General features: G+C 40.6%; 1 protein-coding gene across 20 annotated transcripts in view; it reads left to right on the top strand.

Moving 5' to 3' along the window:
- Nucleotides 1–17,263, top strand: part of adgrb2 (adhesion G protein-coupled receptor B2) — a 195,125-nt gene that overhangs the window by 83,283 nt on the left and 94,579 nt on the right. For all 20 annotated transcript variants that reach the window (XR_014598645.1, XR_014598646.1, XM_084032104.1 and 17 more), the window contains 2 exons: nt 11,963–12,046; nt 14,539–14,727. Coding sequence is in view for 18 of the 20 variants with exons in the window: in XM_084032104.1 (XP_083888230.1) it covers nt 11,963–12,046; nt 14,539–14,727 (273 nt within the window). In the remaining 2 variants the exon portion in view is untranslated. The remainder of the gene's footprint in view (nt 1–11,962; nt 12,047–14,538; nt 14,728–17,263) is intronic.

Below are 17,263 nucleotides of genomic sequence, written 5' to 3'. Positions count from 1 at the left end.
CAAGATGAAAATGTCTTATGGCACCACAAGGTATACTGTAGGAAAGGAAAGTGCTTTAATTTTTTTGCTTTATTCTGTACTGTACATGAGTGGTGTGCTAAGAGCGTTGCTCCCATCGAACAACTGAATTTTTTAAAAATATATGTTAGGTTAAGCATATTGAAAAGCACTTTGTATCAAAGGGTTCACCAAAATGATAACTGTAGATATAAATGTGTTCTCTACATTATGTTAAATTGTGTAGTGCCAAAGCTTAAGTGGATACATCATGTTCCCCTGCAAAATAAATGTTAATACCCATAGAGAGGACTGGCATCCATGATCCCCTTCCTTGGCTCCAAAATAAAGTCAAAGCAACCGAGACCTTGATAAATTATTATTTTGCAAAGAAACGTCTTAAACTTGATGAAAAACATGTCTGATTAGTTTGTTCCCTTCAGTTTATTTAAAGTAAACACACACACACATAAATGCCAAGGGAGGCACAGGAGGGCATGGAGTAGCAAACATTTAGAGAAAAATATCATCGTAACATTTGTTTTATTTTAATCACATACCGCTAACATTACTCCAGAGAATTGATGCTTCATGCTACTTGCAATTCCTCACGTTGAAAAGTATTCACGCTGCCACCAATACACACTCAAGTCGCACGCACATGCCTACAGTGCACGCCCACGCAGGGTTCGCTTCGTCTCCAGAATACAGAAATCCAAATAAAGTCTTGTTTCGATGATTCACGAGAGGATAATTTAACTAAGCATGGTTGTCCCCAAAATTAGGGGTGTTACAGCAGGCTGGTAGGTATTACACAGCATTTCTCCCTGGGAAAATGCACAACTGTGGTTAGCCCTGCTGACCTCCACAGCTGAAATGAACTCTTTAGCATGGAGCCCTCTTCATGCTGCATGACTGCACTGCTCTCTCGATTAGCCTTGTGACCCGCTTGCTCTTAGCTATTTATCCAGGCGCTCACTCTGCACAACACCTTTTCTCTCCTTGGATTAAATTGCCTGAAACATTTTGTAGCGGGGCAGGAGAAGGAAGGAACTAGCCTAGAGGCCTCATCTCGAGAAGTGATGAGGTTGTGATAGTCCTTGAGCAAGGGGAAGAATGCCCTCACTCAGGACCATATATATTTCACTGGTATATGCATACTAGTACTGATCAACATCATCTGATCACCTTAAGTCTGGACTTTAAGTAAATATATAATATGGCTGATATCTACACTTCAGCTAAATCTATAGGAAGGCAGGACTTTGGTTACTCTGGGGAAGCAGAATAGGAATTACTGGAATCATTTCATTATCTTCCAACACATCTCAGCTTGTAACCTTGATCAGAGTCTCTAATTCAACAGTACTGCACTAAATCCTTTTTTTTTAAGGAGTGTCAAGTTGAGTTGTATTGTGACAGGTGTTTTTATTTGTATGTTGTCCAGACCATTTATATATCAGGGAATAGGCTAAATAACAGAAAAACCAATTGTATGCAATGCAGGTTAACAGTATTACAAGCTACATCCTTCGCAATGATGATATATTTTCATCAAAACCTGTATTAAATACTTTCAACAAAATCTGAAAATGTTTAACCTTCACGAACATAGGTTTTACTGCAGAATTGTCTTGATACACTGTATCAGCTTTAGACTGGTGATTCACTGTACTACTTAACTGGCAAGTGAGTTTAAATTGCCTCTAAAATGTATTGTAAAAAAGAGGTTTGCTTTTGAATTCATGAAAGAAAATCCTACTTTTGGTATATTTATGCTCCACATCACAAAGAAAACGGCACCGTAGTCCTCTTTGAAGACCCACGCCAGAAACAGGTTCTTTAGTTTGATTGGCAGCTGTCACGCCAGCGCAAAAGAACCAAACCAGTCAAGTGCACCAGAATGAATTTGAACTGCATCAAACATCTTTCAGTACATGACAATGTCCAATACCCTATGATGCAAACACATGTTGGTCAAATCAAAAAAGTATAGTATCCCTCTGTCTGTCTCTGTATTGCATTTCTGGTTGTTGTGTCAGGGTTATCTCTACATTTTGAGCATATCCCTTCTATTTTTACCGCAGTTTTACAGAATGTGATGCTCTGCAGGTAAAGCCGTGTTGTGAAATTCCTCTTTCTATCATACCAGGGCGGGAAAAAAGTTGGCAGAGTCATATTTGTTAATGTCAGATATTAATCTTCCATGCCAAAGAAATTAGTTATTGTGGACGAGGACCTCTGTGATTAATGCGTCAAATCACAGTATAACTTCGACCTTAGCCGGCAGGCATATCACAGATGATAATGCGCAAGAGGCCCAAAGTGCACCGCAAGCAAGAAAACTGTTTTCAGAATATGGAATTACTGCGAGGTAGAATGTCCTGATATCAGATATTGAACCCTAGATGTAGTAGATAAATCTTAATGAAAGGGACTTGATCACCCGTGACTACATGCCTGATCACTCCTAAAAGAACTGAACACTGTCAAGTCTTCAATCAAAAACTCCAGCCTTTGTATGGATTTAAGTTTTGCAGACATTTTGAAAAGTGCTTTCAACCTGAATTTACAATGATCTATATTTGTGATCCATGTAAGTCCCTTGGATAAAAAGTTCCAAATACTGATCCCCTGAACAGAGACAGCTGTCTGTTCAACAGAGGTTAAGTCAGACAAACGTATATCAAGGAACTGACCATTTATAGCGGATGACAGTGACACTTGATAATCTTCGCTCTGCTCTTTGAGGGAGTTGGAAAAAAATCAGAAGACTCTTAAACACCAGTGAGGAATCAAACCTTTTCAATATACACACATACCCAAACTTTAACTCTTGAATAAATCCACGATAGAAAAACCATATAGCACATGAGTAGGACACTGTAGTCAATGGCAAGATTCTTTTTTAATTGGTCTTTGAATTACACATATGATGTTTGGCAAATTAAAAGACAATTTTGCAAGAAAGCGTGGTAGGTTTGTCAAAATATGATTTCATTTTTTGTGAAACCGGTGTACATCAGGGCCTTTACGATGGCTTGCTAGCCAGCTATGTAACTGAGCTATGTTCCATATACAAATGTAAAGTTATCTTACCTGATGTGTTTTATCCAGCCACCCTTTTTTTTATCAGCTGGGAAGCAAAATAATGAGCAACACTTGTTGTTAATGTGATCACATAATGGTGGTTGTAATAGTCATACATTTTATTAGCACTTTTTAAAATAAAGACAAGGCTCTTTTCTTGGACTTTGTAGATTCTTACTGCTGGTTACTTAATTTTCCATCTACAATATACCAACAATGATTCTTCTGCATAAGCCATCAAAGTCACTTTCTAATGAGTAATGTGGGTGGCTGTGAGCTTGTATGAGCAAGTGTATGCCTTTTACATCCAAAGGCATATTGTATTGATAATTTCAGACATTACAGACCTTAAACACTCTAGCAGTAATATTACAGAAGGGCTAAAGGTAAGTACAAAATTATCTGGTACAAAGGACACACTGTAACTAAAGCAAAGCAGATATTACACATTGCACACGGTGCATTAAGAGCTTTAACAGAATGTACTGTACCAAAGTGTACAGTCATAATCACATACAATGTAGAAAAACATACGCAGAGAGAACATCTATCCATTAAAATAATAAGCATGAGATGTTTCCAGTATTTTAACTCACAATTCAATCTCCCAGTTCCCAGCTGAAAGGAGGGTAATCATGTAGAAATCTGAGTCACCACCAGGTTAATCAGCAGGGGTGGCCGGCTGATAGAGGGTGCTAGGGCTCCGCCCCTCCTGCTCTGCATCATTAATTCATTTATTTTATTATTATAATGTTATACATGTTTTTATTAATTACCTTAATTCCATTATTTAAAATGTTTGGTGAATACGTAGCTTGCAATTTATCAAAAACTATCTTGCTATGTTATTGGATATTTTCATTTGTGGAAGCTGCTGGCAAAAGAACTGCAGAGAATCAAGGAACCCTCCCAAGTCTCACGAATATGATATTATCCCGAGTGTTCAAAACGAGATTTAATTGGGGGCTAATACAACATAAACAAAAAATATAATCATGAAGTCGTTTCTTGATAATTCTGTCAAAAGTCTCAAGCAAGATCCATTTGAGAGAAGATCTTTATCTGAAAATGATGTTGTCAAACAACTTGGACACATAGAGTTAATATGTCAGTATACTATTACTCTAATGTGAATAGAATGCAAGTATAACAATTAATTCACAATCTATTTAGTTGTTTACATTTTTAACTAATTCATCTTATACATTGTTGTAGTTATTGATAATAACCAAAAGGGGGTATGTATTTTTCTATGAGTACTGATTTTACATTATATTCACTCACATTATAGCATGAAAAGTGTTTTTGATTTAAAAAAAAAAACAACACACATTATATTTTAGGAGCAGCAGCAAATCATGCTGGATTTTTTGGCATAGCTTCCCCACAGCTTTTTTGATTTGTTTAATGTTTCTTTCATTTGGGTTTCAGCTGTATTTTTTCTGCTCTCTTATCATTTATTTCATGATGGGCTCATCATTCATATTCCCCAATGGAAATGGAGAAGGTGGGTTTGAATCAGCTCCCCGTCTTGCATCCGACTGGAGCAATACCTCACTAGTGCTGCCAAGATAAACTCAGCATGTCTGTGAATGACTTTGTGTGAGCGAAAGCGTTTGTGGGGTGTGTGTGTGTCCGGGTCCCTCTGCGCTGCACTGACCCCCCCGCCTGATGAAAGCTAGGTAACAGAGTAGAAGTAAGTGGTGTGTGAGTGTTTGTACATACTCAGGAGAGAGGCTAAGGGCGACAGTGAGAGCGAGCGCCTGAGTATCTTTTCTCCTGTCATTGCAACCAAGTCAAGTGGAGAACCAAAGTCTTACTCTTCTCATGCCACTTTCTTAAGATTCATGAAAAACACCTGCCAGCGCTCTGGGTTGCTTTTGACCTGCGAGCTAAGTGCTCATGTAAATGCAGTTTGTGTGTGTGTGTGTGTGTGTGTGTGTGTGTGTGTGTGTGTGTGTGTGTGTGTGTGTGTGTGTGTGTGTGTGTGTGTGTGTGTGTGTGTGTGTGTGTGTGTGTAAAAGAACACATGCACGAATGCATTTCAGGAGGAAGGCAGATGTGGTTAATTGAACACACAGTTTTGTTGTTAGCGAGATGCACAAGCTGCTTTTTTGTTGTTGTTGTTGTTGATTACCAGAAAGAGGAATCAACAACAGGCATCAACGAACAAATACCCCCCCCCCCCCCATCTGCTGTTGGTGCAGCGTTCTTATCTCCTGCAGATTCATGATTTGCTTAATAATGAAATACAAAGAAAATAAATGAACTGAAGCATAAAACAGACAATGTTAATGACGGAAGAAATAAAAGACAATGGACTGGCAAAAAAAAAAAAAGGAATATTAGTATGACAGCCCAGCAGCTGCCCTTCACCACAGTTGAGAGCAAGCAGACTCCATTCACCTCCGTCAGACGAAGGACCGATGACCAAGTATGGACACTGATTTATAATCCACCTCCCTCCCTCAGTCCCTCTGCAAGCCCACACACCCACATGCCTCCCGCTCCTTTACGGCGTCAGCATGACGGTGTTTCTATGGCAACAGCATACCACTGCAGAGGCAAATGTGAGCAGTCATCGATCTGTACGTGTGGCTGTGTCATCATACACACAGGTAGTCATTTGGGAAGCCTTCGGGTAGAATGCAACGTTGGGTTCGGTAGATATTTAACTGATGTTTTCGGCAGACCTGTATCACAGGGAGAGCGTTAGGAAAAAGTTGAAGGCAGGGAGAGGTTGATGACATGACAGAGATCGTAGTCAGCGTTCAGCTTCGCTGTTTTGTGTTAAATTTGTGATAAGGTTTAAAGATTTTTCTGGGGGTGATGGGGGCGGGGAGCACATTAAATAGCATTACTCCCTCTACAAACAGTGTAAAAACACTCTCTTAACCTTAGCACTATTTGTTTTTAACATGCAAGCATCGTGTCTCTGGCTGTCAACTCATTGTCTTATTTAAGGGTATCTGTTGGTGTAGCTTTCTTATCTCCTGGAGTCTTGTAATTTGATTAGTCCACATCGAAGACAGATCTCTGCTGGATTGTCAGACAATAAGATGTCTGAATCGGGATGCAAGGTTTTCACCCAGGAAACTGTAGTATCTTTGACCAAAGTGTTTCTGACTGAGGCAGAGATATAAAGTGCACCAACAAGTCAACCGGGGTCTCAAGCCTATCTGGCATCGATCCATTTAACATGCTTCTAGCTGTGATGTAAACACTGCTACACTGGCTTATTGGAAACTCTCGATACAGAGGTTTTCAGCGCAAACATGCTAAACCATGGGTGAAATTGTCCGTAATTGAACAGGCCAATGCAGCGCAGTCCTCTTGTTTGCCTATGCTTTGAATGAATTGTCCTGGTCATCCTTGCATTGATTGCTCTTTGACTGTGGCACTGTTTAGCTTTGTTGAGCTGTAAATCCATTGAAAATGCTCATCTTGTTATGGAACTGAGAGAGAGGCTGAAGTAGAAGACAGAGGGTGAGGGGGTGGAGGGCAGAACGATAGACCAAATGACTGTGCGGTGTGGGAGTTACAAGGTTTGAAAATATCTAATAAGAGAAAGAAAAATGGGGGAAAAAGGGCAATTTAAGATTGAGAATGAAAGTGAAATGAAACAAAGCCAATTTGGCAGTTTGGAAGGGCTTGTGTTGTGTGTGTGTGTGTGTGTGAGAAACAAAGAAGTCAGCCTATGGGGCTGAGAAAACTAGATTGTGAATCCATTTTGAAAGCACACAAATGACCTTGAGGCCCCCGTAGTCAGGCAGACGCTGTCCGGCACCAGCCAGATTCAACTCCTCTCTTCATATGTGCTGCTGAGTGAGAAAGAGGTAAGAGAGGAGCGCGAGGGGGGAGGGAGCGAGATGGAGTGGGACTGTCTGTCCAGTAGCTTATACAAAGTCCATTATGGTTTGCTTCTATCAGTTTGGGCTCTCCCAGATGGACCCAGGAGTAAATGGACAGCAGCAGAGAGCTATAAGCTCAGATTTGATATACGGCTGAGAAAAAAGCTGTGTGCGTGTGTTTGTGAGTGTGCACATTTAAGAGTGTGCATTCAATCATACACAATGCACTGAAAGAGCTGACAGTAGTCAATGGTGAACATTTCCCTGCCACTGTTTTTGTGCATGCCATATACTTAACAGAGATGTTTTACAATATAACCATATGCAATCCTCTGCCACACACACACACACACACACACACACACACACACACACACACACACACACACACACACACACGTAGAGTCTTCCCAGCAGGCTTAAATCCCGGCTCAGTCTGACAAAGGAGCCTGTGGCTCTAACTGGCTCTGCCCCAATCCCCTACCGCAGCCTGCTGCTTTGTATGGGCTCAAAACCGCTTTACCGCATGAGGTTTATCAGGCACATTTACCTCCTATTGTGTAGGTGTGTGTGTGCATGTGTGTCTCGGCGCGTCTCTGCTTCACGTCAAGGTATATTTGAGCTTTGGCGTTGCTACTAATGTGGGTTTTTAGATGTTCAATATACTGTGTTCACGTCTTCGCACTTGTGTGTGTTCGTCGCATGGTATCCCACCGCTCATTGGTTTGGAAGGAAGCTGACAAAAGCCCCTGCCTGCTGAGTGATAGCACTCAGCAGGCTGTGAATGGGACTTTGTCCTTCTACATGGTACTTTATCAACTCTTTGTTGGGAAGAAAGTAAGAAAATAGCCTCGAGTGATAAAAGGTGGATGGCAGCTGTTTAATAACCGTCACTTCATTCGTCACAGGTGGGCTCCAGCCAGGCAAACAAATTGAGTGCTTTCTTCAAATAACCAGCAACATATACACTTTGTTGGATTGTTATGTGGTTCTTGCACTGCACTTACCCAAAATCAACCAGTTTGACAAAAGCAAGTGTTATCGTTTTCCCACATCTATTACATGTTCTTTCACATCAACATGAAATGTTCTTGTGAAATTATTTACATTTACATTTCCGGCGTTTAGCAGACACTTTTACCCAAAGGGACTTACAATAAGTACATTTGTTGAAAGAAACCACAACATATTACCGCTCAGCTGTATAGGTTGAGAAAAGTTGTCCTACATGATATTGATGATGACCTCTGGTTTTATATGGTTTGTCCACTGCACTGTAACTACAGCACAGATGATATCTTCATTCGTCAGGGCACGATTCTAAAATGTGTTTTCACTTCAGATGACACTAAATCATCCATTCTACTCTTAGTAAAATATCAAATCTCCACCTCTGCTCCAGACCAATCATAGCATTATCGTCCCTGCTCATGATTGGAAGTGACACTGTCAGCTGTAGATAGGAAACAGATTCCCCTGGAGATAAAGAAAGTCCAGAGAGGTGGGCAATATTCTGAGAAAAAAAGTTGCAAATGCTATTTTATTATGATGCTAACAACTGGCATTTTTCTATCTAAAATCCCATGAATGGCACATTTTTTTGTTCTAATGAATTCATCACAAAGTGTGACAACACCTTGCTAAGGTCCTTAGGGCAGTGGCTGTTGATGGTTATTGTTGGTTAATTTTTATGGGCCAAATTGTCATCTTATATTGATTGGAGAGTTGGAGTTAATGCTAGCAGTAGCTTTCACTTGTTGTCAGCAATGGCACAAATCCAGTCAGGCTTTTACACTTCCTCTGTGACCGCTATAATTAAGAATTAAGTAGCAAATCTGAGAATTTATAAAATCGCAAATTTGCTAGTTTTAAAGTAGCAAATTTGCTACTTTTTTTATATAATAAAGACCCCCCCCCCCCCCCCCCCCCGCAACCATTTTCTTTTGGCATATATCACATTTACATAGCCAATATAAACAAGCTGCTTGGATCCACTAACACCAGCTCCACTATTACATTTTTTTTTCCTACAGTGGCCCTAATGCGCATTTGTAAGAAAAAGCTGAAATAGGTGGAAAAAAGTAGGGACGAGAGCGTGCAAGAAGATTTGATGAAGTGCGATGATGTGCCTTTAAAGTGCGGTCCAGAACATTAAACAATATAGTGAGGTATATAAAGGTCATATCCTCAAGGGGTTTATTCATATTGATCTTTACCTTAGATTGTGCAGGACTCTGCAGCGGTGTCCATCTAAATCCTCTTCTGTGCCATAGACGAGGGAGAGGGAGAGGGAGAGAGACAAACACAGAAAGAGAGAAATGTAGTCCTAACTGGTCATTTTATGTGAGAAATTACACTCTGTCCTGCTCCACTGACCTCTGTGTCACAGAAGCACATAATATAGCCACCCATGGGCTCACATGGAGCGTATTATTTGCCCATTTCTGACAGAAAATGATCGAGAAACTCCCCGATCTTGACCGTTGCTTCCTCTGTCTCTCCCTTAATAAATCGAAACATTTTCTCAAATGTTTAAACGTGAAACTTTGTTATCTTTTTGAAGTTCATGGTTTCTTGTAATGCCACTGCTTTCCCACGGATGTTAGTCACGAATCCTTTCAGTAGGCAGTCAGACCTTAAACCTACCAAACTCATTTCAGCCCACAACCATGGAGTGTGTCAGCTCACAAGCAGATTTTATCAGCTGTAGCAAGATAGCATGTATTAATGCTAAGGCTAATTATTAAACTGCATCAGTTGTCTGAAAACTGTCTCCAGCTTGTTTTCATTGTTTCAAGGTGATTGCTTGAAAGCAAATATGCACATGATGATACTAAAATACTGAGACCAAAGTTTCATGTTTTCATGTTGTTGTTTTTTTTAAAAGACACAAGATCACTTTGACTACAGCCCAATGCATGCGGCCAGTTGACTGGCCAATTATAGCTTAGCATGGTTGTGGCTATAACAATGTGATCCATAGATTCCCATCCAGTCGTTAGCTCTTCAATTATTTAGTTTCCGTCTTGGTCGTTCGTTCACTGCTGAATCAGTTTGACATTGATGTATCCTTCAAACATATATTGTATACACCTATGTCTGCTTCTATCTGAACATGTTTTCCAAAACTTAGATATTTATGCAGGGAGTGCAGATAGTGACAGTGTGGGCTCCATGGTTGTCATTTAGGCCAATTGGACAGATATGATTATTAAGGAGCTAGAGAGGAAATGCAGTAGGGTAGGTGAAAAGTTCATGTTAAACTTAATCAGAAGTATTTTTGTGTTGTACCATTGTCTGCTGTGTGAATGTTTGTTGGTTAGGAGTTTGAGTAATTGTTTGAGCAAAGTATCAGACCAGGGACTGTAGTGATGAAAACCACAAATATCTAGGAGCGTTGTATCCTGGCACAAGGTTTAATGTTTTTCATGTAAGATATTACAGTAAAACCTGCAGCAACGCAAGTGGGCGTTTGCACTGTGCACTGACCTGAGTATGCCTAATAAAAACTCATAAATCCCAGAGCTTTTGGCATGGTTATCTCTCTTGATTTTCATATTAAATGTAACAATATAGTTTATTTTATGAAATAAGGTAAAAAATAAATCTCTTATTGCCTTTTTAAAATACTTGCACCATTTGCTAATTTTGTTGAAAACGAAGCGAAGCTAGCAACCCACACATGCACACAACAGTAATGTATTTTACCCAAGGCCGTAGCCAGCCGCAGATATTATCTAGACGGCACACAAACAAAAATATTCCATTGTTCCTGTGGTAAAATATTTCACTTTGGCCCTTAAGCACAACTGGTCCTGTTGAGAACAATGTACAAACCAAGGGAATGGGAGAGATAGTTTAACAGTCTGAATGAAAAGAGCAAGTGCTAGGGGATAATGATTCAAAGGTGTGTGTGTGTGTGTGTTTTGGGAGTTTCGGTTCTTCCTCGGGTCAACTCCTTGATAGAAGCTAATGCGAGGAAATTTCAGTGTCAATCACTTTTTGCACTCTGTAATTTAATAAACGCAGACGCACACAATCACATTCCATGTGGATAATGTACCTCAGATATGCTACATGTCTCAGCCGCTTTGTGCAAATGCAACCGCAGCAAAAAAATAAAAAATCCCATGGGCAAGAAGTACCAAGTGAAAAAGATCTGCTCAATCAACGATTGTCTCCCCTGCCGAGGGAGTTGATTAAGTCTTGTGTTGCCGAAACTAAGCCTACAAATCCATTTGCACAGATTCAGAACAGACTGCGCTCATGCCTCCATATGTTTGTAGAAGTTGAGATAAAACCGACTGTGATATGTTGCATGATTCCGCTTTCTTCGTACTTTCTCTCTAGGCAATCGTGCTGTTTCAACTGACGCTCACCATTTATGCGAGGTGTTGCACTTTGTAACAGTGTTTTGATAGCCTATATGAGATCCAGGCTTTGCTCCATGTGCAGCTGCATGGTTTTTCCTTTTTATATATATTTGTATATAGTTTCATAACCAAGCCAAAACTTTTTTTGATAGCTTCCTTTGCTTCACATTGCATTTCAATATGTATATTTTTATTGACAATTGATGTTTGCCTCTAGGCTCCTGATTTTCTGAGATTATACCACAGACTTGACAATCTGTTATCTGTTTCTGCACGATATGTGCTGAAATGTATTAGTGTGTTCCTTAAATATTCTGCTACCACGAGCAAGCCAAGGAAATGTGGGCGTTTGTATTTTTTATTTGCCAGAGTCGTGTTTTGGATGTACTAAAAAAATGCCTTTTTTTGACACCCCTGTGTGTGCGAAGTGAATGTGGATGCTGATGAGGACTTATTTACGACAGCATTAAATCAATCTTCTGTATGCGATGGCACAAATGCATAAGTAAACAAACTAGACATTTACACGCCATCATTAATAATATTACACATTTGGCTCCATGCTAGATTTCATATATTGACCCGTACAATTCCATGTGAAGGGAGGGGAAACAAATAGATGAAAGTAACTCTGTCTTTTGTCTGTTTCAGACCCATACGATGATGATGACCTGAAGGTTAAGACCCAGAGACCTCGATCAGCTGACCAGCCAGGTGTGTTTCAAGCACAAACTGGTGAGTAATGTGATGTGTGCATAAGTTGACGGCCTGGAACAGAAGTCACCAACCTGACATTTACAAGCCGTATGTGTAGCTAAAAATAAAGGGCTCCTTGTGATACATTTTCCTTCTAAAGCACTGGAGTCCAGGACGGCTACCATAGATGAGGATAGGTGAAAGAGTGAACTTATGAGTGTGTGTGGCTTCAAATTCTTACATAATTAATAGTGTAGGAGAAGAAAAAAGGAATTATTCATGACATGATCCATATTAAGGATGTCACATGTATGCAGCGTAATCTGCCATATTCATACATGACGTATGACAATAAGTCATACACTTATTTGTATTCACACACACACACACACACACACACACACACACACACACTCGGATAGAGAGAGACGTTTCCATGCTACCACTGTGTGGAGGCGGGAGTCCCCCCCAGGAGGGAAACCCCTGGCTCTGTCGTGTCCTTCTCTGCTCCCCCCACCTCACTCCCCTTCTTTTCTCCAGGCATGTGTGAGGAGCTTAAGCCCTGACTCATGGCATGTTAATGAAGATGTAATGCGATTAACGGACATGCAATTAATTTGATTTCCTTCTTTGCCATGTGATGACGCCTCCATCAAAGGACACGGCGCTCATAAACAATTTAGAAAGGGGGAAGAGAGATGGCATAATACTAGGTTTTCGCTTTTCAAGGGCGTGACTCGGAGGGAACAATGGGACTTTCTCCCCGCAGCGGCCTGGAGAACTGAGAACCCATAAATACGTCTGAACACCCAATCTGTGCCACAAATTAACATCTAAAGCAATCCTTTTTTGGCTTAAAGCCCCTTCAGCTTTGCAATCACATGTGTTTCCATAATTCCGTGAGTATTAAAATCGTCGAATCTCTAACAGGATCACTGTCCTTATGAATATTCTATATGTAGATATATATAATAAATTGGCTATTAATACAATTTTACACTGAGCAAATCTTCATCATCATCGACACTAACAGTTCCTGTATATCTGACTTCCTTGTTGTTTTGCTGTATGACTCTGATAAAACAATATATGAATTGGATTTGCACCGTACACTTACATTTGAACGGAGACGTTCTGCACATCTAGAGAAACGTGGATGTTTTGTGTCAACTGTCGCTCACTGATGATGATGTTTAAAACCCTGCAGTTGGTTTTATTTGCTCTAAGCTGTTGGGCCAGAAAGCTGTAATCTTTTACCACCATAGGTGCAGTTTGCTTTGGTTCATGCATTTCACTGGAACCCCTATTGGCTGTAGCCAGAAATGCATGTAGAAATGTCTTTTTTGAAATGTTAACACATAATTAATGCCATCCTTTATGATAATTAATAATTGTGAAACTGTTTTCATTAAATCTTGAAAGTTTCTGATTTTCAGACTTTCCCTAAGATTTGACAGAAGTAGAGGGGCCGTGGAGAGGCAGGGAGTGTGTATGACCTGTTGTGCCTACTTGAGACGAGACTTGATTTCTGCTCGTGATGACAAGAGAGCGTGCCAAGACAGCCTCAGTGACTGACAGAATGTGCGTCCCCTTTAGCTGGCTCTTAACTCTTAACGCCTTCCCTTATGTAGGCTAGGCAGAGCATTTATAGCCAAGGTTACGCCTGCAGATCCCAACACACCACAGAACCTTAGATGCCGTGTGGTACATCTGTCAATGAGCTTGCTCGGGCTGCAGGCCTACCCAATAGTTTGAAGCTTCATTCATAACCTTGACAATTTAATCATTGTTAATCTCTTACAAAAGCATCACATGCTATAGCTAGTCCACCTTCCACCTTCTCTTCCCCTCTCTCTTCACTTTCAACCCACAAAAACACAGTGAATGAATGCGTTCCTCATCTCTCTCTCTCTTTCTCTCTCTCTCTCTCTCTCTCTCTCTCTCTCTCTCTCTCTCTCTCTCTCTTGGTCCAAATGTTAAAATGTATTAAACAAATATAGATCAATTTCCAAAATTTGCAACATGTTTGTATTTAATTAAATATTCTGCTGTATTCCATGCTTATTGGTGTTTCGCCTTTCAAAGACAACGTTTCCACTGCAAACAAAAACATGTCAAATATCTCAACGGATATTAAAAGCTTCAATCAAAAACCTCAATCGAAGCTTTGAACGTAAAGAAATAACATGCGTTCCAGCCCTGCAAGGCTCATCTCTGCAGAAACATTAATAGCTGGGATCAGTATCTGGTCTACTGTCAGGTTTGTGCATGTCCATGTTTTATGGTTGGCCTAAGTAGCAAAACTCCATCACTCATTGGGCGTGTTTGTCAAGATATGAGAATGCATCTGCTGGTACCCTCATTTTTCATTTTCGTATTACAAAGCCTCTGTTCTACACTGATGGTTACTCATAAAGCTCTATCTCTTGACCTTTTTTCCCCCACCTGGCTACCAAACATGAGCATTGTGAAACTGGAATCATTGAGAGTTACCCTTTGTCTCCGTTTCTGTCCTCCTCCTTGCTCATCAGGTGACCCTGCGGCCGAGGAGTGGTCACAGTGGAGTGTGTGTTCTCTCACATGTGGGCAAGGCTGGCAAGTGAGGACACGATCCTGCGTTTCGTCTCCCTATGGGACACTGTGCAGCGGGGCCCTGCGGGAAACACGTATGTGCAACAACACCGCTTCCTGTCCAGGCGAACCCGGGATCACAGGCTCAGGTACGTTTCCCGACCTCTCCATTGGTTGTCTTTCTGCACTCCCTGAATTTAGCTGCAGAAGCTGGTTCTGTTTTCTCACAGCAAGAGAGATAGGAGTTTAATCTGTGTGTATTTACACAGTAGAAAAGCAAGGGGGCACAACATACCATGAGTTTGACTGATATTAAAAAAAAAATCTGTGATGGACTGATGACTTCTCCAGGGCATGCTGGGATATGCATCTGACCATTGTGATCCCAAGTAGAGATTAAACGTGGAGAAAATAAATGAAGAAGCCTGGTGACCTAATAGAAATTCTGAATGCAATGTAAGCCTTGGTTCTGTATTGTTTTTATTTATTAAAAAATGTTAAATGTGAATGTAAATGCAGCTTTAATAGTGCTCTGCTTCACACCTCACTCACCCATGCAACGTTTATTTAAATATTTACAATGTGATAAGAAAGCTGTAAAACTGAAGAAATAATGACTGTCTAAAACTGTCACTTTTGAGAAAGGTAGTTGGATATGCACACACACACACGCGATCACACACACCGCATGGGATGCACTCAGTTGAACATAATCTAACCATGGCGTAGCAGAAAATAACCTACAGAATGAGAATGCCATTTTGTCATTTCAATTCACACTGGCCAGCTGAGAGAGACAGGGAGACAGATGTGACACCTAAGCTTGATGTCAGCAAGTCTATTAGACTTGTCACAGCTCAGAGGTTCATACTTCCTGGGTGCTCTATCTATAGCTCTCCTTTTCCATTTGTCTTTCAGCTTTATTTGCATTTCCCCTGTCTTTAATATCTATATATGTACTACTACAGATTTTGCTTGAACGTCAGAGGAATACGTTTTCCATATTGCAATGGCAGCTCAAAAATGTTTTTAACCAATCCAATTGCCGTATGCATATGCCTGTTACACAAAGGCAGAAGCACAATTAAAAGCTCCTCATCCGCTTTTCCCTTACTGCTCATCCCGAATATTATTGAGTTCCACTCTGGTTTGGTAGGTCTTTACGAGATGAAATAGTGAATATTTATGCTGTTTATGCTCAGACCCCCAACAGGTGGAAGACAACAATTCAAATTAATCATCTAGAGGTGTAGGGAGCCTATAGCCCCTCATGCCATATAAGCAGTATTTAGCCTGCACACCCACTAAGGTAGCATAGTTGTTTTTTAGTGTTAGGACTGTACTTGATGAGTACAAGTTTGAAAATAAAATAAAAAAATCAGGGGTGTCGATTCCTCCATGTTAGTAGTTTGACTCCGCTACAAACACAATACACCTGAATCTCCAACTGATCTGTTGGAGATTAGTGGAATTATGGGTAATGTAGGTGCAAGGTTTTAAGGGTGAATATATGGAATACCACAATACAATATCCCCGGTTCTGCTTCTTTTTTTTTGTAAACTGTCAATTACGAATTAACAGCGCAATCTAGAATTGATGCAGTACTCCTTTTAGATCTAGGATTTGACATAATGGTCCACTGCAACAATGCTATCTGTCATATTAATCTCGTTAGCTCCTCGGTAGTATCATTGGAGTAAAGTCTGAGCCAGATATATCATCAGACCGTCTACTCCACCAGCTCTCTGCACCAAAATATGACAAAGGGAGTGATCGCTGATTTCTGGCTCTTCTGGCTATGGCATTGATTGGGGACTAACCATGGAACATATCAAAATAAGCCTGCATTGTCCCTTGACTGGCAGAGAGGACAAAATCATGGCCCTCTGTTCTGGTTGGCAGACAGTGGGATAGTGTCTAGGCCAAGCTCTATGATCCCAGTGATACCTAAGAGAGTGTATCACAGGGAAATGGCATCAATGTCCTCCACACACAGCCATTCTAATAATGATAGTGACACCTTTGAGGACACACTATTAAATGAAAAGTCAGATCCATAACTTCTCTGGGGACAGATAACTCAAAGCAAAAGTGGGGCCAATGCTGTCTGAATGTCAGCGTCACAGCATGGGATGTAGCCATTGGGCTGAGCCATTATATCTATGAAGCCCCATCATTGGACAAGGCTTTTCCATTAGTTGCTCTAGAGTTAGTGGATGAGGAACTTTAACGGAAGCAGTGTCCATTGGGTCGAATAGACTCATCCTGATTTGCTGCAAATGTACATGCGTTCAAATAAGAATAAACCTTCCATGTGTGGTGCACATTCTGAGGGCTTTTGTGGAATCGCCCCTCAGCATGAGTGTTTGTATCCGTGTACATTTAAGGTAATTTTACATCCGCATGCACATGCTGCAGCGTGTTTGTGATGTAAATTGTTTGTTTGCCAGCATATGGTTGGAAGTTCTTAACTTCTATTTGCATTTTCTGTACAATAAGGTATAGGGACCATTGTGTAGGCTACATTTGTGTGCTTTCTTACGTGAGTTTGCAGCGAGTGTTACTGACGTATCTCGAGCACACCCCCAAATAAAACAAAAACAAAAACAAAAAAAACAAGAAGCGAGAGAAACATTCCCTGTTGGTGCATATGCTAATCTTGTTTTTATGCAAATGTGCCAACA

This window comes from Eutrigla gurnardus (assembly GCF_963514095.1).
Source record: "Eutrigla gurnardus genome assembly, chromosome: 17".
In the NCBI taxonomy this organism is placed as follows: domain Eukaryota; kingdom Metazoa; phylum Chordata; class Actinopteri; order Perciformes; family Triglidae; genus Eutrigla; species Eutrigla gurnardus.
Note: the sequence above shows the minus strand (reverse complement) of the source record. Positions and strands in the feature narration are given on the sequence as shown.